General features: G+C 35.9%; 1 protein-coding gene and 1 long non-coding RNA gene across 2 annotated transcripts; both read right to left on the reverse strand.

The window, feature by feature from the left end:
• Nucleotides 1–724: 724 nt before the first annotated feature.
• LOC127869347 (acidic leucine-rich nuclear phosphoprotein 32 family member A-like) lies at nucleotides 725–21,544 on the reverse strand. Its single transcript, XM_052411854.1, has 8 exons — nucleotides 21,371–21,544; nucleotides 19,301–19,444; nucleotides 16,960–17,079; nucleotides 15,226–15,382; nucleotides 10,102–10,152; nucleotides 9,500–9,666; nucleotides 7,999–8,080; nucleotides 725–3,264 (listed from the first exon to the last, which is right to left on the reverse strand). Exons 1-8 carry the CDS (start codon nucleotides 21,422–21,424, stop codon nucleotides 3,212–3,214), a joined length of 828 nt encoding a protein of 275 aa, XP_052267814.1. The 5' UTR covers nucleotides 21,425–21,544; the 3' UTR covers nucleotides 725–3,211.
• LOC127869353 (uncharacterized) lies at nucleotides 8,775–9,423 on the reverse strand. Its single transcript, XR_008044521.1, has 3 exons — nucleotides 9,259–9,423; nucleotides 9,029–9,166; nucleotides 8,775–8,982 (listed from the first exon to the last, which is right to left on the reverse strand). It is a non-coding gene; the product is annotated as an uncharacterized LOC127869353 (long non-coding RNA).
• Nucleotides 21,545–23,029: the final 1,485 nt, after the last annotated feature.

The raw sequence follows: 23,029 nt of genomic DNA on the forward strand, positions 1-23,029 counted from the left end.
AGTTGAACATTTATATATGTACATTACAATTAAACACTTTTGAGGTGTCCTTGAATTTTGGTAAATAGATTAACTGTTAATATTAAATGCATAAATTCAATATAATCCATAGATGTACCAGGATAGGGTTGTTTTAAGAGCCTTGTCCTGGGAAAACATCTTAATTGATGTGGGTAAAATGTCAACCCAGATTAGCCTGTGAAGTCCGCATATGTCTTATCAGGAACGACACTTTCTGCATTTATGCTTTTTTTTTTCATTCACATTTTTTCTTAGTCAATATCCAGTTTAGGCGGTGTCTTCCCTGATTTACCTGTGCAGACTGCACAGGCTAATCTTAAGATGAATTTATGGACATGCATTTAACCCAGTTTTACCAGATGGAGATTCATTATACTGTGGTTAAATGGGAAAACAAGAGCTGTGTTTGTAAAACACAATGCCCCCTACTGCATCGCTGTGAAGCCATATATTTGACCTTTGACCTTAAAGGACGACCTTGACCTTTCACCACTTAACATGTGCAGCTCCATGAGACACATGCATGCCAAATATCAAGTTGCTATCATCAATCTTGCAAAAGTTATGACCAAGGTTAAAGTTTTGGGACAGACACACACATACAATGACAGACACATACAATGAGAGACAGACAGAAAGACCGGCCAAAAACAATACCCGTGATCATTTGATCCATGGACATAAAAATATTCACAAATCTCCATATATTTAACATTTTATTCATGAAAAGGAATATATAACTAGAATTCCCAGTACTTGTCATTCAATATTGTTAACACAATTCTTACAGTAAGTTTAATCAGTGCCGAGGTCAAAGATCTATGAATGTTTAAGTTCATGACTATGTATTCTATTGAAACAAATTCTAGCACTTTTAAAACGCCAATATGAATACAAACTCAGACAAAAAACATTTCAGAATTTGATCAAGTCACCAGTGAAGTTATCATCATTAGACACATAACTGATGCACATAAATAACACATAATCTAAATCTATTTTTGCAACCTTATACTGTGGAAGAAAAATACTGGAGGGTTGCATGGGAATCTTACGTATCTACTTATATAAAATAAGTTTTAAGATTTCATACAAGTTTTCATTTCAAAGTATTACTCACTCTAATGTTTCAGAAATCCCAGTCATACATCCCTCTTCATTCCAAATGCAAACACATACAAAATGGATCTTAACAACATCTGATTCTAAAGGGTTCATTCTGTCCAGTACAAAAACCATGCTGCCACCAGACTGTCTAGTGTCCCATGAATTTAAGTCGCAATTTTGGTAAAACGGGCTTAAAGCATGTACGCAAAGTGTCATCCCAGAGATGAGCGAATCAGAGAAGACACATTCCGCTTTTTTGGAGTTTTTCGTTTAAAGAGTCTCTTCTAAACGAAATCCGGATAAGGCGGAAATTGTTGTCCCTGATTAGCCTGTGCGGACATTTTGCACTCGCTTTAAGTTGTTCTCAAAACAAGGTTCTAATGGCCGGTGACAGTCCTTTTTTACCCATAAAAACATTTTTTCCACCAATTTAAGTTTTTTGACGTTTATTCTCCCCAAATACATTGATTACTATGAACTTCTAACCCTCGACTTAATCCAATACTTTGGAAGTATGAAATTTGCAGCAAATATCTCAAATACTTAGCAAAATATCTATGGCCTTAACAAATGTGAATATCGTTCTCTGATAAATGGTACATGTGCTTATGGCATTCGTTTCAAATAATTGCATTTATCAACTTTTCAAAATGCAGATATAAATACATAGTCATTTGAGATCATATGCCAAAAAAGTTTATGTAACTAACAGCCAAAGTTAAACAGAAGTACAGTAAAAGCATCTATGCAAATTTGGATGTTACAAGTGTTTCAGTAAGGGGAAATCAAGAAGTCAATTAATAATATATACTTTTGATTATGATGGCTAGGGGAAGAACAAATGGTATAAGTTTATTTTCTATGTTTTAAAATATAAGCCATATTATTCAGATCAGTTAAAATAGTTCTTGTGAAATTCATTTCAATTATAGTATTTACAAGTAGCTTGTTTGCATATTAAAACTTACTTCTCTGAAAAATACCACTGTTTTTTAACACTTTACCTTATGAAAATCTATCACAAATTAGTTGCCAAAGTATAAGATTGGTGAAGTTTAAACCAAGGCCATATGACATGCTTCACAATTGTGAATACATACGTGTATGAAGGAATATTAAAGGAAAATCTATACATATAATGTCCATAGTTTTCAGTCGAATTTTGCTGTTTTATGTTACTGCAGCAATACACAAATATTTACATTCAAACATTTGCATAATGAATATGTTCAATGTGCTACAAATTTAACCCCTAATACAAACCTCTGATCTCTTATTGAGCTTTATTTACCCTTATATGCTAGTCACGTCTTTAATACATAGCACTGGTTGTAAGTTTATTACAAGGAGTGTCTTAACACTAGTTAAACAGGACCAATGTAAATTACATCACCTATTTTTTAAATTGTAGGAAATCTGTTTTTCTTAATCAACCCGACATACGGTAAAAATGTAAGGCAATAGACTTCATAAAATGTATTTATGTACAATAACCGAAATAATACATACAACTTGTTAAGCGAAAAGCAGAGAAGAACATGTTTCGTTTCATATGAAATAAGGCAACTACGTTTATTTTTTAAAAAGATTGTTTTCTATTTATTTTTTCTGTTTTTGGAATGTAAATGGACTTATTTGTGAATGTGTTACTTAGTTTTTGTCAACATTTATGTTTTCATAATCAAATATTTTAAGTTACATTCATAATCTGCCATTAAAGTTAAATAAAACATGCATGTATATTTTTTACTGGGACCCAATTTATAACTTTACATCAAATGACATGAATGACATAACAGTTTGAAAAATCAAAATAACATAGCAGCAAACCATTGGACATGTGAAAAACAATATACAAGAAATCTGCTGTAACTCTGTATTTTCTACAGAGACGAAGACCTGGTTTTGAACGGCTTGCGACCAATGTAAAAACTCCTTCTGTAAGTCGATGACATCACTGTAATGTGCACTATAGACCTCATAGTCATGAGGATGAAAATGAAAGGTGATCCATGATTGGATAGTTCTGATGAGAAAATGTCAATAGTTGCGTTATTGTCCAATGAAATGAGAGCTAACATGTTCATGAATCCTCCTCATCTTCATGTTTCCTTTTGGTGCCTCTCTGATCATCATCTGAAAAATGAAAACCAGCGAATTGAGAACAGCTCCTGTAGTTTAGAATCCAGTCAAGTGAGAACAGCTCCTGGAGTTTACAATACAGTCAAGTGAGAACAGCTCCTGAAGTTAACAATCCAGTAAAGTGAGAACAGCTCCTGGAGTTAACAATCCAGTGAGAACAGCTCCTGGAGTTAACAATCCAGTAAAGTCATGAAAGCAGTCTCAGCACAGTTCTCCATAAAAATTTGAGATGCCAGTTATATTTTCAAAGTAGCCAGCAACTAAGAACTAATCAGGGCGTTTTTTAAAATTGATATTTTGAGGGAAAAAGCCAGCGCTGAGACAGTTAGTAAGTGGTGAAATCAAAGGCTGCCTGTGTCTACGGAGAACACCGAGTCTCAGTTTAAGACACAATAGCATTGTTAACCACACTGTGATACCAGCCTTGCTCTGAGGAAACAGGGCTTAACCCTTTGCATGCTGGGAAATTTGTCGTCTGCTAAAATGTTGTCTGCTGAATTTGTAAAATAAGCATTTTCTTCATTTTTTTTCAAAGAATACTATCAGAATAGCAAACAGTTTGGATCCAGATGAGACGCCACGTTTTGTGGCATCTCATCTGGATCCAAACTGTTTGCAAAGGCCTTCACAATTCGGTTCCAGCACTGAAAGGGTTAACCATTTACCACTTAGATACGTATTTGTACTAATTTGTAGTCCCTAAGAAAGTTAAATTTAATTAAAGACCCTTCTTACTAGATTGAAGTTTTAAAGGCTCCATTTCCAACCTGTAGATACTGATGAGCAGCAAACAGCATAAAACCTGATCAGACTGCGAGTCATTCGCAGGCTGTTCTGGTTTTATGCTGTTTGCACATAGCCATTTTTATTTTGCTTTTGAGAGGGAAAGGGTTTATACACTTGGGTAAAGTGTGGGTAAAGTGTGGGTAAAGTGACATTTCAGATAAGCCAGTGCAGTCCACAAAAATTAATAAGGGATGACACTTTCTGCATTAACTGGATTTTCACTTAGAAAAGACTCCTTTTAAACAAGAATTCAATAAAAGCATTGAGCTCAGTTTTCCCAGTACAAGACTCAAATGATTTGGTTAAACTCATTACTGTTACTTTTATTAGTATTTATAAGGTAAGGCCAATTTATAGTTTTTCGGTAATAAATGGGTGTAAGAGTAATACTTAAATAACATAATCAGAATTTTGTTTTTTCCTGTTCAATACACCAAATTTCCCATAAATACACATTAAAGTTAGAACAAAAATAAAATACATGCATGCAAATCAAACAATTACAGTCTTGACTTAAGGTAGCCCAGTGTCCGACAAATTTCTTATTTTTCAGGTAGCCCACTGGGCTACCAATAAAAATATTTGGTAGCCCATAAAATTTTCCTACAAAATGATAAGTGGCAGGTTTTCATCTTTATTTTATTTCTTCATTTACATATACATAATATGTATACATACATATTCATAATACAGCAAGTAGTCTGATGTACACAGTCAATATCGTTAATTAATGTTACAGTACAGGCACTGTGTACTTAAATGTAAATGTACCAAAGAAAATCATATACTACATGTAGATATTACATGTATGTGCACATGTATGTGTACTTAAATTCGGACAGCACGTTAAGTTGGAAACGTAAATAAAGCGTTTAGATGATCAACACGATTGACTCGTATGGTGTTAATCAATGCAATTGCCCTTTTTAACAACAAATACCGACTTTCAAGAAATCAAGAGTATTAAATCATTTATTTACTTGTGTCCGACTTTAAGTACTGTCCAAATTTACGTATTGCATCCGTATGTTACGACACTTGTGTGCAGTCAGTATACAATACAATAATTGTTTCAATAATGATGGAACTGATACAGTGTAACGGTGACGATACAGCGTGTTTACATTATATTTTATTAAGAGGAAATGCCAATGCCAAATCATTCGCGAGATAACCTGGTACTTGAAATTCACAACGAAACTTATAATGGAAATTAAATGATCTCAATGTTGTATCCGCTACGAATTTTTTATTTACAAATAAATACACCCATGCAAATTTTGCCCGCTTTTTATCTGGACAAAGAAATTTATTTATTAAATGTAGAATTTTGTAACCTAAAATAGCTGTACACAACGCATGCAAAACGTGGCAGGTGATTTACGCATGTTGCAATTGAACGGTCCTGATTGGGAGCTTATTTCATCATATCTTTAAATAATACCATATGCCGAAATTCATTTGACACATATTTCAAACGTTTGTGTTTATGACTCTTATCGTCTATATTACCCACCCATAATTTGGTTTAAAAAATATATATTGGGCATATATGGGATTATTGATTAACAGTCAATTAATCCAATTATTAATTGACAATGCAAACTAATTAGCAGGTGTTAACCGCGTTCACGCCGTTGTTATTAATATTCATTTTCGGTTTCGTTACCGTTTTAAAGTATCCGCTATTGTTTTGATTTATTTTATGTTCGGCGTCCTTGGATATTTAACGACTTTAAAAACGTTGTCGCTATAACTCATTGTTGCGGTTAACAAAGAATTCCAAACTGCGAAATGATGTTGCATCATGTGCGCCATTTATCCAACCGGCTCTCATTATATTATTAGCAGACGACATATGTTGATTCTGATTGGATGATTAAAATACACTGTTACTGATTACGACTACCGCAAGTGATCGGTGACTGAGTAGATAATTGATAGCACTTTGTTATCGGATTATAAGCAATACACAGTGTAGAAACACATGATCAGCGTGTTTATTCTACGTATGTCTGTCAATAAAACGGGCTACCGCTCTTATAGATTTATAGTAGCCCGGCGGGCGTCAGCTGGAAAATTTCAGTAGCCCGATGAAAAATTTCGGTAGCCCCCAGGCTCCAGGCAATGGATTTGTCGGACACTGGGTAGCCTCTATCTTATGAAGATGTGACAAATTTGAGATTTTATGTCTAATAACAACAGTTGAAACTCTCTGAGCGAATTTTCTCTTTTAAAACTGAAATTCTCTCCAATCTGGTAAATGTGTCCTGTCCTGTTGATTACTTTTAAAATATACACCTCTTCAGAGTAGGTGATTTTATTGGTGTAGAAACTGGTTCCCCCCCCCCTATTTCGGGAATTGGGCCTGGTCCCTTTGCACTGGGAAAATTTGCGTCATTTTGACTTAATTTGGGAAATTTGTATTATTCATTTACATAGGATTACTTGGGAACATTCGTGGCCTTTGACTTGGGAACATTCGTGGCCTTTGACTAACATTGGGAAAATAGTGTTTTTGCTCTTTGCTAAAAAAATGATTCAAATTATGAAAAGAAGTGTTGTTCAGTATTATTTTATATAAGATTGAACTGATATGGCTGGATGGGAGATGAACAACATAATGAAATATAAATATATAAACAAGGGACAAAATTGTCACAAAACCAGGTTTTCATTGTGAAAAAAAAATCTGATAAAGGGAGAAAACTCAAACTGAACTTTTGAAATGAACAAAAAAAATTAACCCCCTTTGTAAGTTTGTTTTTAAAAAAATATATATTTTTAGTCGTGGCAACCTTGACATTGGAGATATTGACGTGATTCTTTCTTGCGACACACCGTCCCATGATGGTGAACAAATGTGCCAAATGATTTTAAAATCTCAAAATGAATGACATAGTTATGGCCAGGACAAGCTCATTTATGGCCATTTTTGACCTTTGAACTCAAAGTGTGACCTTGACCTTGGAGATATCGACGTAATTATTTCGCGCGACACACCGTCCAATGATGGTGAACAAATGTGCCAAATGATTTTAAAATCTGACAATGAACGACATAGTTATGGCCCTGACAAGCTTGTTCCGCCCGCCCACCAGCCTGCATTCGCCAATCTAATAACCAGTTTTTTCCTTCGGAAAACCTGGTTAAAAATTGTTGGAAACCTTCAAAAGGGAATTTTAAGGTCTCATTTGGAAAAAATATATACTTTTTTTCAACTGGGAATGGGGCCGAATACTGGACCCGATTTTTAACGAACAATAACACTGTAAATATCCTAGTTCTTTTTTTTGGCCACTGAAATATACTTTGGTAACTCATATTCCAACTTAACTTACAATAATACAAACGGTCACAGGTATTTTAAGAGGTTGCAATAAGACTCCAGGGCTCACAATGTAATGTGGCTTTTATGACATTATAGTACTCTCTTCAAAACCTCAAAAGGGTCTGACCAACATTCATGTTTTTGTATTCTTGTAAAGATTCGAACCTGGTGAAATATTCATGCTTGTTACCAATTTGGTATTGGGCAGCACCTGAACAATTGAGAGACATTAACATTTTTCTTATGGACTGCATTGCAAGTTTTGCTTAGTCTCCCATAACCTGTAGTGGTTCCCACCCAGCTATTTTTTTCCTTACCATTTTGGGTCAACAGGGCACTTAAGATAGGCGAAAATAGCCTAATTTAGACAAATTGGGAAAACGGTGGTTTTTTTTGCTAACAAATACTTATAATTTAGAATAAAAGTTTTATTATTATACTTACCAATATTCAACTAATAGAGCTGGTAACAGAAATAAACCAAACGCTGCGATTTATTCAAATAATTTTTTAATGAAACCTTCAATTGGGAATTTTATGTTGGAAAAATATTTACTTTTTTATCTTGGGAATGGGGTTGTATAGCAGCCCCAAATCACTGTGTGACTCACCATCATCTTCCTCCTCCTCCCCTGCTTCCTCCTCATCCTCCTCTGCACCATCAGCATTGAAATCTTCATCATCTTCCTCATCCTGCAACACAAACACAACGTGTCAAACTTCAGCATGTTGAGCACTGGGAACAATCTATAGCAGCAGTCAACTATAAAATACTGGGAACAATCTATAGCAGCAGTGAACTAGGAACAATCTATAGCAGCAGTGAACTATAAAATACTGCACTGAGAACAATCTATAGCAGCAGTGAACTAGGAACAATCTATAGCAGCAGTGAACTATAAAATACTGCACTGAGAACAATCTATAGCAGCAGTGAACTAGGAACAATCTATAGCAGCAGTGAACTATAAAATACTGCACTGAGAACAATCTATAGCAGCAGTGAACTAGGAACAATCTATAGCAGCAGTGAACTATAAAATACTGCACTGAGAACAATCTATAGCAGCAGTGAACTAGGAACAATCTATAGCAGCAGTGAACTATAAAATACTGCACTGAGAACAATCTATAGCAGCAGTGAACTAGGAACAATCTATAGCAGCAGTGAACTATAAAATACTGCACTGAGAACAATCTATAGCAGCAGTGAACTAGGAACAATCTATAGCAGCAGTGAACTATAAAATACTGCACTGAGAACAATCTATAGCAGCAGTGAACTAGGAACAATCTATAGCAGCAGTGAACTATAAAATACTGCACTGAGAACAATCTATAGCAGCAGTGAACTAGGAACAATCTATAGCAGCAGTGAACTATAAAATACTGCACCGAGAACAATCTATAGCAGCAGTGAACTAGGAACAATCTATAGCAGCAGTGAACTATAAAATACTGCATAAAACCATTTACAACTTTGATGGCTGTGTAGTTCCTTACAAAAATCAATTTTCAATTCAAGACATTTCTTACAGATTCAAAAGTTAAAGGCTTCATTTCCATCACTGAGATACTGATGCCCAGCATACAACCTGAACAGACTTCAAGGTACTTGCTGGTTGAATATAGGCATACAACCTGACCAGACTTCAAGGTACTTGCTGGTTGAATATAGGCATACAACCTGACCAGACTTCAAGGTACTTGCTGGTTGAATATAGGCATACAACCTGAACAGACTTCAAGGTACTTGCTGGTTGAATATAGGCATACAACCTGAACAGACTTCAGGGTACTTGCTGGTTGAATATAGGCATACAACCTGAACAGACTTCAGGGTACTTGCTGGTTGAATATAGGCATACAACCTGAACAGACTTCAAGGTACTTGCTGGTTGAATATAGGCATACAACCTGAACAGACTTCAAGGTACTTGCTGGTTGAATATAGGCATACAACCTGAACACACTTCAAGTACCTTGCTGGTTGAATATAGGCATACAACCTGAACAGACTTCAAGGTACTTCCTGGTTGAATATAGGCATACAACCTGATTAGCCTGTGCTAAGCAAGGTTTCCCAGAACAGAGCTCAAATGATGCCCATACCTCGAGGTCCCCTGACTGGTTTAACAACTGCAGATTGGATCCCTCATCTTCTTCCTCATCCTCCTCCTCATCATCGACGTCTTCTTCATCATCATCGTCGTCGTCATCATCATCTTCAGCTCCTGCTTCCTCCTCTTCTTCATCATCATCTCCGCCATCATCTTCACCTAACGAACAGCAACATAAGGTGTTCAAAATGTGCCTCAAACAGGGCCTGCATTCACCAAACAATTCTTAGAATTAAATCTAAGAATAAAGTACAATCATAACACAACAGTAACATTAAGTATGATTGGTTAAATTTGTTAAGGTTTCGCCCTAAACTGCCAAATGCAAGTGGTTTCTGATTAATCATAATGATGATGGATGTGGTGTCATGAAGGGAATGAAATAAGTGAAGAGATTATTAAATGCTGGACAGAAACCACTTCTCCTTTAAGTTGCCTCTCTTCTCCCTAATTTCAGCTGAGCGAGAAGTCACTTCACTTTCACATTTGATCTTAGGCTGAGTCCTGAGAACCATGCTAGATTACCTTAAGATCTCTCCATACACCCAGTCTCTCCATACACCCAGTAGTTAAATTAATGCAAATTTATTTTACCTTCCTCATTTTCTTCACCGTCTTCTCCATCAAAGTCTTCGTCAACACCGTCTGAAACCAACACACACACATTGTGAGTACAGTGAGAGCAGAATGTCACTATTTTACTAATGCAGTCGGTAGGAAAGTCTACAAATAATGACAGGCCACAAGGTATTGTTAACTTGTAACTATCACTGGCCCAACATTCCAATTAACTGGCAAGTTAAACTATGGCGCGGCAGAGACCGACGCGTATCCTCTCTCTGCATTGTTGACCCTGGGGCGCCCTAGGGTTGGTAATGGGGCCATGCATAATTGAGATTGACCGTATTGTCATAAGAGAAGTTCAGTATCAATTAGAAGTGAATCGGTGTAGAAATGAAGAAATTGTAGTAAAAGGCAATTTTGGTTGGTAATGGGGCCATGCGTAGTTAAGATTGACCGTATTGTCATAATAGAAGTTCAGTATCAATTTGAAGTCAATCCGTGTAGAAATGAAGAAACTATAGTAAAAGGCAATTTTCGGTGGGTGTGGTCTATGTGGGCGGGGCACCCCAGGGTTGGTAATGGGGCCATGCATAGTTGAGATTGACCGTTTTGTCATAAGAGAGGTTCAGTATCAATTAGAAGTGAATTGGTGTAAAAATGAAGAAACTATAGTAAAAGGCAATTTTGGGTGGGTGTGGTCTATGTGAGCGAGGTGCCCCAGTGTTGGTAATGGGGCCAGGCATAGCTGAGATTGACCGCTTTGTCATAAGAGAGGTTCAGTATCAATTTGAAGTAAATCAGTGCAGAAATAAAGAAGTTAATGTAAAATAACCTAAAGAAATGAGTGAAAATCTCTGACCCAGCCCCACCCCAACCCCCATAACTTTTGACCCAGGGGTCAGATCAAAATTCCAAACAGTGCAGGGTCGCACATATGCTCATAGCTACCATGTGTGTAAGTTTCAAGGTTCTAGTGCTAATTGTGTAGGAGAAATAGTGGCCAGGACGGACAGACGGACAGCGGAGATAACCAAAATATAATAAGATTACCATTTATTGGAAGACACATTCTCTGTAGGGGCACTTGCCATGACTTCATTTGTGAATATTTCAATGTACATGTGGTAGGAAACTAAATATTATTGTGTACTAAAACTGCCAGCTTTGCTTGAAGGTTGGAGACTACATGATACCTCTACAGCTGGCAGTACTGTACCTTCATCAACGAGAGTTGCTGGTAAAAAGATGGATGAAAAACAGTGAACTTTTTTAATTCTTTAAATCAATTCCCCCTGGAATGCTGTTCCAGAAGTGGTTAAAGTTATTTCTTTTACATTGAATTTGTAAAAGGGACCTTTTCACGTTTTGGTAAATTGACAAAATTAAAAACAAGACTATTGCCAAGCAATTAAAGTCCCCTACCGGCTCCACCATTGTCAGAAATTCCACCATTGTCAGAATATGTTTTTATTTGTTGCCATAGCAACCAGAATTTTTGACGTACAAACAAAATAAAATGACATGCATAATGTTCATATTGCCATCTATCCATGTTTCAAGTTTCATGAAAATATTAAGAACTTTTAAGTTATCGCAGGATCCAGAAAAAAACACCATTTTCAGCAGTATTTCTAGTCTATTTGTTGCCATAGCAACCAGAATTTTAGACGTAGGAACAAAATGAAATGACGTGCATAATGTCCATATTGCCATCTATCCATATTTCAAGTTTCATGAAAAAATATTTAGAACTTTTAAACTTATCACAGAATCCAGAAAACCACCATTTTCAGCAGTATTTCTAGTCTATTTGTCGCCATAGCAACCAGAATTTTGACGTATGAACAACATGAAATGACGTGCATAATGTCCATATTGCCATCTATCCATATTTCAAGTTTCATGAAAAATAATTAGAACTTTTAAAGTAATCGCAGAATCCAGAAAAAAACACCATCTTCAGTAGTATTTCTAGTCCATTTGTTTCCATAGCAACCAGACTTTAAGATGTACGAACAAAATGAAATGGCGTGCATGATGTCCATATTGCCATCTATCCATGTTTCAAATTTTTTTTTTTTTAAATTAACAAGGGACAAAATTGTCACAAAACCAGGTTTTCATTGTGAAAAAAAAATCTGATAAAGGGAGAAAACTCAAACTGAACTTTTGAAATGACCAAAAAAAATTAACCCCCTTTGTAATTTTTTTTTTTTTAAATCTATTTTTAGTCGTGGCGACCTTGACATTGGAGATATTGACGTGATTCTTTCGTGGGACACACCTTCCTATGATGGTGATCAAATGTGCCAAATGATTTTAAAATCTCACAATGAATGACATAGTTATGGCCAGGACAAGCTCATTTATGACCATTTTTGACCTTTGAACTCAAAGTGTGACCTTGACCTTGGAGATATCGACGTAATTATTTTGCGCGACACACCGTCCAATGATGGTGAACAAATGTGCCAAATGATTTTAAAATCTGACGATGAACGACATAGTTATGGCTCGGACAAGCTCATTTATGGCCATTTTTGACCTTTGAACTCAAAGTGTGACCTTGACCTTGGAGATATCGACGTAATTATTTCGCGCGACACACCGTCCAATGATGGTGAACAAATGTGCCAAATGATTTTAAAATCTGACAATGAACGACATAGTTATGGCCCGGACAAGCTTATTCCGCCAGCCCGCCAGCCAGCCAGCCCGCCAGCCAGCCCGCCCGCATTTGCCAATCTAATAACCAGTTTTTTCCTTCGGAAAACCTGGTTAAAAACTGTAATAGTTATTGCAGAATCCAGAAAAAAACACCATCTTCAGCAGTATTTCTAGTCCATTTGTTTCCATAGCAACCAGACTTTTTGATGTACGAACAAAATGAAATGGCGTGCATGATGTCCATATTGCCATCTATCCATGTTTCAAGTTTCATGAAAAAAAATTAAAAACTGTAATAGTTATTGCAGGATCCAGAAAAAAACACCATTTTCAGCAGTATTTCTTATCTATTTGTTGCCATAGCAACCAGAATTTTTGACGTAGGAACAAAATGAAATGACGTGAATAATGTCCATATTGCCATCTATCCATATTTCAAGTTTCATGAAATTTTTTTAGTACTTTTAAAGTTATTGCAGGATCCAGAAAAGTGTGACGGACAGATGGACGGATACAAAACCATAAGTCCCTTCCGGTGAAACCAGTAGGGGACTAACATGAGCTGTCAGAGGACAGCGCGCTCGACTATTTGAGTGCTTGACAGTATAACGTAAGCCATCAAAAATAAAAAAAGGAGGGGGGGAGGGGGGCGGCAGGTCTCCTGGGTTGGGGCGTGGGGTATTGTTTGGGTGGAATCCATTGTGGTATTCAGGTAAGTGTTGTATTGTCAAAGTATTAATAAAATCTGATCATAAAGAAGTTGTGGCAATGTAACTAAAGTAATATGCATATTGTAAATTGAAAAAGGGCCATAATTCTTACAAAATGCTTGATACAGTTTCAAGGAACATTGAAAATATTTGAGGTGGTACGCAAACTTCAACATAGAATTGATAAATCTAAGTGGTAAAAGGGCCATAATTCTTACAAAATGCTTGATACAGTTGTCTACTCTTGTTTATAGGTTGGGGGTCATGTTGGTAAAGAAGTATGCAAAATATTAAAGCAATATGTCAAGGGACATATTAAATATTTGGGGTGGTACGAAAACTTTAACATTTGCACGCTCACGCCGAGGTAAGGATAGTTCCACTATATATTTAATATATAAAAGTCGAGCTAAAAATGTTTCAGATTCTCACATTTTCGTTGTAGTTATATTTGTGAGGAAACAGTATTAATGAACATGTACCATGCGCTAAAATATCCATTATATGCATCTTTTGACGATTCACTTTCAGAAACCTGAAAATTATAAAGCGTTGCAACGCGAAACGATTGAATAATTTGGAGAGCTTTGTTGTTGTCGTTAAATTTTGTTACACTATGAGGATTGCTTATATAAAGTATTAAATACATTCATCATAGTATGAGCACGGATGGCCGAGTGGTCTACGCCAGTGCTCCAGATAACGTGTAAAGGCGTAAAAACGAATTAAATTTCTTAAATAATGATTTAGATTTAAAATCTTTGCGTTAAGTTACGCATTGAAAAAATAAAACACGAATTCAAAATTTTCGAACGTGCGTTAAACTTCCAGTAGCAAATTATATACTGTAAACATTTCATCCCGGTTCTGACTCTTCTCGGCGCTCAATTAAAACTACAACTTTAAGTCAACATCACTCAAGCGATTGCTGTGAGGAAGAGCCACACTTAAGAACGGTCGAAAGGCCAAACGGTCTCGATTCTGTTCTCCTAGTATTGCAGGCGAGTCATTACTGTTTAGTGTACCTTTTTAATTACCCTTATCGTAATTTTTATACACGAGTAATATACTGTATACCTATTCAAAATGTCATTAAAATTAAATGTTAAATATAGTTTTTGATATGACTTTAACGGCGACCAAAAGGCCATTATGACCTAAGCTGAAGTGTCAGTGACCGTTTTACATAAACAATCAAAATGGCCGCCCGAAACGTGGAAGGCAAAAAAGCTATTTCAGTGTCAAAAGTCCACGCTGCATGCATTCTTTCAAATAGATTCAAATACTCAAAGCATGGTTTCATCAATAATTGATGAATTTATAAGCTCTTGCGTAAGTGACTCAATTTGTTGATGTGTCAAAAACAATGAATAATCAAATTATTTTGTAATATATTGTGAAGAATTAATTTTATAAATAGGGGGTAAAATAAGAATTAGGTTTTAAAATTGGGAGTAAATAAGAATTTGACCAAAATGTTATCTGGAGCTCTGATCTACGCGACAGACTTTTACTACAGAGGTCAGTGGTTCAAGCCTAGTTGAGGATCACTTTTTTTTCTTTCTTTAAAGTTATCGTTGTATTTTACTAGAGCTTTTTATATCGAATGTTTACATCTATCAATATATAGCATTTAATGACAAATTTCGATACATGCCAAAGTCTGTAAAAAGGCCCCTTTAAGGAAATCATTTAGTATATTGAAATTTGTGACTTTTTTTTACTTTTAGAGGTTAAGGTGTGTAATTTGTGTTTTACAAAGTAGACAATCCCTCACCCTCCTCCTCGTCATCCTCAGCCTCCTGGTCGTCCTGATCGTAGCCATCGAGGTACTTGAGGTTGCTAAGCAACTCAAACACTTTCTCACGGTATTCATCCGCATTTGTTACCTCACAATTGAACAAGTCCAGGCTCTTCAGGTTGGGGAGGTCCTTCTGTTTGACAGAAATTAAGTTATAGAAGCTCAGGGCTTTTTTTTCTTCTTTAGCAAGTGCCTTATAAAGGCCCGTTCAAGTTCCCCTAAGGTAATTAATTTAAAATGATGCAATTTTCCCCAAATTTCAAGCCAACTTTCAGAAATTTCTTGCACTTTTATCAGTTTTGTCCACAATTTTTCCCCCAAAATGGAAGGCCAGGCCCTTTACCCAAATCAAGAAAAAAGGCCCCGACACTAGATCACCTAAGCAACCAGGGTTAAATCCTCCTGGTGCATGTCGTCTAGGTTGTTGGTCACATTACAGGACAGATGGCGGTTTTGTCCGGGAACCCCCCCACAAGATCACACCAAAATTCATTAAGTTTCAAATATAGAAACTAAATAGCTGGACATAACAACTTTGATTCAAAATTTATTCCAACTTTGATGAGTCTGGTAAGATAATTTAGTTGGAGTGTGGGAACAAACTCAAGTCCTCCCATAATACTGCCTCAGAAAGTGTAGGACCTCATAAACTTTGAAATACAAAAACATCCATTGATACATTTGTAAGCCCCGGCTATTGCCTGTGCAAAAGAATATGGTTTCACAGGGCATGTTCTCATAGGAGGGGGAAGGGACTGGAGCCCTGTCATTATTCCTACGTGGAATAGTACTTAACTGGGGGGATGCATTTAAGTGTCCTTTCATTTCTTTTAAATAATCCTACACACACAAATTGTAACTTTAGCCTCTGCTTGTTTTAAACACGAACTGTCAGTGACTGAGCATGAATTTGGTTACCATAAAGTATCATGCTACAAACAAGACTAACGCCAAGCAATATATGTCCCCTACCGACTCCACCATTGTTGTTGCCATAGCAACCAGAATTCTTGACGTAGGAACAAAATGAAAAGACATGCATAATCTCCATTTTGCCATCTGACCATGTTTCAAGTTTCATGAACAATTATGAAGAACTTTTAATGTTATTGCAGGATCCAGAAAAGTGTGACAGACAGACTCACATACAGACGCACAGAGCACAAACAATTAGTCCTCTCCGGTGAAACCCGTAGGGAACAAAAAGGCTTTATTTCCATTAAATATCACAATATAATGTCACTTAAATATATATGTTGGTTATATAAATCAAATAAATAAACAGAATAATCCACAAAAGTCAGTCTTATTTCAGAAAATAAACTTCAATTGCGCACTATCTATGGAACCAAATCTCGATCAAACCAATGGGGATAATTGATGAAACCACAAAACCATGAAATCCGGAAAATTCAATCATGTCATGAAATCTTCACATTTGTATTTATGGGTCTTTTAAACAGCAGGGTACTTCATTGCACAAAAATCTAAAACTTATTTTACGTTCTTTTATGCTAATTGTTCAGTTTCAGTACTCATATAATTTGCTGCCTTGCAGATAATGCCCTTTTGAATGAAATTGACGTAACTTTCATACCTTTTTGAAATTTTATCGGACTGCAATTGAGAAGTCATAAAAAATTCCTACATTGAGAAAAAGCCTTTTAGGAGTACTTTAAAAAGAAGGAAACAATTCAATGGTAGACTCACCAATGCTTCGAGGGGCTCAAAGTCCTTGATCTTGTTGCCACTGAGACTGAGGTGTGTGAGGTTGGGGCAGCCAGACAGGTTGTTGAGGCCGCTGGAGATACGGTTGTCACTCAGCTCCAACTAAAACATAGAAAATAAGACGGTAGACCTGAACTGAGAAAATCTCGTAAAAACACCCTTTCCCAAGTATCAACTTTTTATATGTTTTGTCTTATCTAATTCAAATTATAATCAGCACCTGGATTTTCTGATAAAACGCACATGTTTTCTGTACATTACATACTGAATATACAAGTGTAAGAAAATGGGAAAATATATGTTTCTAATGCAGTGATTTTTTGCTTTAATTTGTTACAGCCTGTGCCATTTGAATTGGGGAAATTAGCGCGGTAAACCATGAAATTGGGAAAAAGTAAGCATTATAAATAGGATTATAAGTAACAGAAGTGATATTGTTTTTAAGTGCATGTTCAGGGAGTTTTCTAGAAAAGGAGTCTGGTCAAATTGTTTTTTTTTTAATCAATAAAAGTGGCAAGTTTGGGAATGATTTATGGACAAAAATGACTAAATTCAAGTTATATATTTTGTAAGATGTTTTAAAAATAAAGTTGAGACCTAGATTTAAGAAATCATAATTAAGTTATATGAGACTTCTTTCTAAAAAAAAAAAAATTTGGAAGTTGGGCTTTTTTTGGGAAATTTTGGTCAGATTTTTGGGAAAAAAAGTGTATTTTTGTGATTGGGAAGCAGCCGAAATTCGGCTGTAAATTTGAGCAAAAAAAATCACTGTAATGTCATCATAGTATGTCATCACATAATAAATATTCTAGACTTCTTAAAAATTTATCATTTTTGTGAAAATCTGCATACAGCTTAGGTATTCGATTTATTGAGGGCATAATTTCTGGCATGTTTATTTTTTACGCTTTAGAAATCTACAATATTCAAAAATCAGTGTTTATTCACTGGACTAAAAACAAACTCCTCTCAAACTCAGGATTGTAGTCTAACTGAGACAAACATACCCATTTTACAAAACAGGCAAATCAAAGTCATGGCAAAGTTCAGCAGTCGCCGAAATTCGCACTAGTCCGACAGCAAAAAACAAGTAGTTTTTCTTTCGGGCTTGTAGGAAATCCAATATTACAAGCCCGACGTGCTTGTACAATACATTAAACAGAAAACAAGTTCCACTTTCATTTTCAATATTTGTAAACAAAGTTTTGAGTCCCTTAAATCAACAGCCGCATATGTTTTAACACACTGCGCACACGTGCTGGGCAATCAGCCGATAATTGGATTACTGCGCATAAAGTGCAGGGTTTTGTGGTTCCCGGATTACTATTATGTAAAATAAATGTTTTGAGTTGCGTTTGGGACACAGAGAGTAATGGCCGAACAGTTGTCATTCAAATACGTCTTTGAGGAATGCGAATCTGAGGTAACTGTTATTGACGCATTTGTCAACTGGCTTTTTGTAGAATAACCTGGCACTTAATTGCTTATATATTTTCTGGTGGTTCAGGTTTGCTCTCTCTTTCACATAGATATATGGGATACATTTATGCTAATTTTTTACCTAAACTTTATGTATATATTTATAATTGTGATTTGATTGAAATCCGTGTGTGAAATAGAGAATAATAGGTTAGTGTTGATTATAGATCAGGTTTATCATGCGAGGCTCAGAAAACAAAAAGCACGAGCCTTGGCGAGTGCTTTTTTAGTTTTCGTGCTGAGCATGATTAACCTGATCTATAATCAACACTAATCTATTATTCTATTTATCCCACTTTTTATTTTGTAAACCGTTTTGTTTATTTAAATTTCAAACAAAATTAGTTTGACTGGATAATTTCGCTGGATTTATGACGTCATTTCATCGAAATATTGACGTCATTTCCTGTCGTTGATTATATATGATATTTAATCAACGGGGCTTTAATCACCCGAATTCGCTGTAAAAGTGGGATAAATTAATTTCTTCTTATTTCAGGATCCGAAAAAGGCTGGCTCAGATGACGAGGAAGCTAACTTGGATGAGGATGAAATTAATAAGAGATTTGTATTGTATTCTAAAGATTGAATAAATGAATGCTTCTTTAAATGTTTTATGTTACGTTTATCTGCTTTTTTAACAAAAATGTTTGGGCTAGTAAAATCTGACTCGGGCTTGTTCAAATTCCCATAGTACTAGCCCGACTTGCTTGTAGATTTAAATCTGAATTTCAATGACTGGTTCAGTAATTCAGACACCCACCCTTTTGTTCACCATACATGTCACGTTGTAAGTTAACTTGTTAAGATAAGTAACCTGCCTACACAGCAAGAGATTCTGTACCTTTCTAAGGTTTGGTAGCTTTGGGAAGCCCTTCAGTGTGGTGAGGCCGACATTGATAATGCTGAGAGACTCGAGGTTGCAGTACGCCTCAGACAGACCCTCAATCTGCTGGGAGCGGCAGTTGTCCAGGTTCAACTCGGCAATCTAAACAAAATAATTGGCAAAAATAAGCATGTCACACAGTGATTGAAATAAGCTGTTTGTGCATGTGTTTTGGGGAGATTTGAACAGCCTTTTCTACAAAACAAGTAGGTAACAAGCTTTTTGTAAGTTATGCAAATGTCTTTGCCTTTTTCAGAAGTCATTCACATCCACAAGTAAAAATTAAGCATTTGCATACAGCACGTAATACTGTCAGTGACATCCAATGCAATTATCCTCAACTATATTCTACTTTCATTTAGTTATCCGTGACGTCAATAACTCATTTGCATATTTAAACCAAAGTGTTCATGTCGATAATTTATTCCGCTAAATAAATAGTCCCTGGAATTTAACGTTATAAATGTATATTAAGTTATGAAATCAACCAAATGTACGTCCTTTGCAATGCCATGGTATACTTTAAGTATATTTTTTGCAAAACAGTTAGCGGTCTATCACATGATTGTATTTCTACGCAAATGGGTTACAACGTAATGATTTTCACCAGTAAAGAACGAATCTGGCCGCCATAACGGACTGTTCGCCATTTTCAGTGCACAATATTCGCTTAATTCATCTATACGGGCATAAAAACTTCGTAATTGGTTATGGTAAGCACTAAAGAAAAATATTCGCGTGTATTTTAAATCGGTCTCGAAGATGATACATTGAAATAAATCTTGGAATTTGTAGAAAATTACTAGGCGTTTCGCCTGAGTGATTTCGTCATCGAAATCCAAGATGGCCGTGATCGGAAGATTCGAAATCGCGTTTTCGAATTCATTTTGAATTTCTGCAAAATCGCATCAATTGCCTACCTAATAAGCCTTTAAAACAATTATATATATTATAATTTATCAATTTCGCTCGATAATCAGCTGCTGAACTGTAAACTTGTATTGACCGGCGACAAAAATCTGTTGTCATGCTTGCGCGTTCTGCCCACAGAGTCTAACTAGGTCAAATGACGCAAAAACGTGTAACGCTCATTCACAAAATCCTCGCATCTAAGACCTTATTTTCGGTTTCTGGCTTACCATAACCAAAGGAAATTTATAATGGCACGATACAAAAGCCATATTGGCAAATTATACCGACCAATTTTAATGTAAACGTTCATAAGATATTTCTAACAAACATGGCGTCGATTCTGTTGTTTTTATGAAGCACTGAAAATGGCCCATGCTGAAAACAAGTGATTGAAAGGGATAAACTCGTTTACAACGCATAACATTTTATCTTCGGAGAGTGAAAATGTCAAATCAGGATTTATATCGGTGAATTGTGAATCGCATAAGAGGAAATGCGTGAAAACAAGGAATTCAGACATGGCGAAAATGGCCACCATCTTCATGTACAATTTCCAGAAGCCGGCGATGATGTCAAGATTTACAGTGTTCTACATAAACTGTACCACTGATTTGTGCTTGATACACGAATATTTATGAATATAACAACATTTTAGTATTGTTTGATATCTTTAAATGTACATTTTATGTTATTATATAATAATCTTGTCAATTAAGATGGACAACAATACAATGTCAAAAAGTCAAACCATGTTCATTTGTCATTGTATTTAGCTTTGTAACCATATTAACTACCATTATGATTCTGAGGTGATATACATGGGAGTAAGCATTTTACAAATGTGAAATTATTAGAAAAGACTAAACATTCAAAATTTTAATAATTTGAACTAGAACTTATTATACAGCAATATCCTCAGAAATCATAATGAATGTGACACTTGCCAAAAATGTACGTAATTTAAGCAAGAAAATAAACCTCGCATTGAATAATTCAAGAAACAAACAACATTTTTAAGATAATCACAATGGCCATACACATGCCTCCTGAAGTCAAGATGGCCTACTTCAGTCCCATGCCAAACGAACAACAAACGATACAAAGATCATTGCTTACCTCGCTCTCCTTGCGTCCCCTTCGCTCCAGCTGGATTCTCTTTTCCATTTCCATTTTAGAACCTTATAATTATAACAACTTTCCAGGCAAAAATCTGATCCTAGGTCACTTTGAACCTGTGTGTACAATCTAGTCTAACGAAAGGCAAAATCGTCTCTCCGCGCGGGCAGATTGCTGTGTAAAGCAGTTGACCAATCAAAACGCAGGATGATCTTGAATGCTATTTTGAATATTCATGAGCACCGGTTGCCAACAACCAATCAGCGCACAGAATCGATGCGCGCGGGCATTCCAATTTTCGATTGTAAACACTGAAGAGCACGTGGTAATGTTATGAATAAACGTGTTGAGGTTTTACGCGTAGAGTAAACCAGCGTAAAATGACACAACGCTTTATGACCACAAGTTATCAACGCGATGATTTTCTTTAAAGCAACGCAAACACGGGATGAAATATATTGTGTTATATAATAAAAGGATTTGATTGACATAAAGTTTAAATTAGTTCAATATAAATTATAATAAAGTATGTCGTTCTTAATTAGTATTACATTTAAAAATTAAGTGAAGGGAACCGATTTCAGTTACTAGATCAATTATAGGAAGTGATATGAGTAACAAAGTTGCATGCACAATTCGTCGTTGATTATTTTTTTGTAAACGATGTGTGTTTATTTCGAATTTCAATCAATACATTTGTCATAAAAGGTTTAACGGACACACATTTTATTTATAATTCTATTAATATAAGAAAACGTTAACCCTGTTAAAGGATCAACCAATTGGCGCAAGTTGATTTTAAAGAATTCAATTACAATTCATATGAGATAAAATTAAATAGACTATTACTGCAAAATTAAAGGTTGATATAAAACACATTTGCTGATTTAACATAGTGCGCATTCCGATCCTCATGATCGAACACATGATTTATCAAAATATTTAAGCGTTAACGATTGTAAACCATTATATTGAACAAGCGTATTCGTCTGTATTTTGTTTAAAGCTGCGCTGTCAGTGTGGCTCGATTGGTCATTGTCGGCTCGAGTAGTACTGAAATGTACTCGTACGTATACACATGTACTTTAATGTTACCCAGGTAAGGTAAATATACTTAAACGTAACCGAACAATTTAGACTGTACTGAGTTTTATTCCCGCCCAAAATCCGATGTCGTAAAACACGCTACGGAATACGAAAAACATCTTCTTGAACAAACCTGCCTCAACATTTGTTTGAGTGTAAGTTTCGATAATGTAGCGACCATTTAACAAAATATTGGCATAAATGTGAACATAATTAAATTTGGAAAAAAAGACAACAACCAATGTAGGGAGGCGGAAAACTACAATGGGCGAGGCATGGTCAGGGGTGATAACCCAAAAAAAAGGGTTAGGGTAAGGGTTAGGATTAGGGGTCGGGTTAGGGTTAGGGTTGGTTTAGGCTAACCAAAACCATAACCCGACCCCTAACACTAACCCTGACCCTAACCCTCTAACCCCCCCCCCCCCCCTTTGCGCAATACCATACTATGCCTCGCCCGTTGTAGTTTTCCGCCTCCCCATAAATGTAGCGTTAAAATTCCCCGAGTACATTCTAGTATTATTTTCCGTACCCGGGGTACACTTAAGTATACTCAAGAGTACCAAGGGTACATTT

Source organism: Dreissena polymorpha, chromosome 2 (genome assembly GCF_020536995.1).
Source record: "Dreissena polymorpha isolate Duluth1 chromosome 2, UMN_Dpol_1.0, whole genome shotgun sequence".
Classification (NCBI taxonomy): domain Eukaryota; kingdom Metazoa; phylum Mollusca; class Bivalvia; order Myida; family Dreissenidae; genus Dreissena; species Dreissena polymorpha.

Excerpts from the sequence above, each read along its gene's own strand:
- LOC127869347 (XM_052411854.1), bottom strand. The coding sequence starts at position 21,424 with ATGGAAATGGAAAAGAGAATCCAGCTGGAGCGAAGGGGACGCAAGGAG. Across the intron at positions 19,445-21,370 it reads GGGGACGCAAGGAGAGCGAG|ATTGCCGAGTTGAACCTGGA; the intron begins GTAAGCAATGAT and ends TATTTTGTTTAG. Across the intron at positions 15,383-16,959 it reads TTGAGCCCCTCGAAGCATTG|AAGGACCTCCCCAACCTGAA; the intron begins GTGAGTCTACCA and ends TCTGTCAAACAG.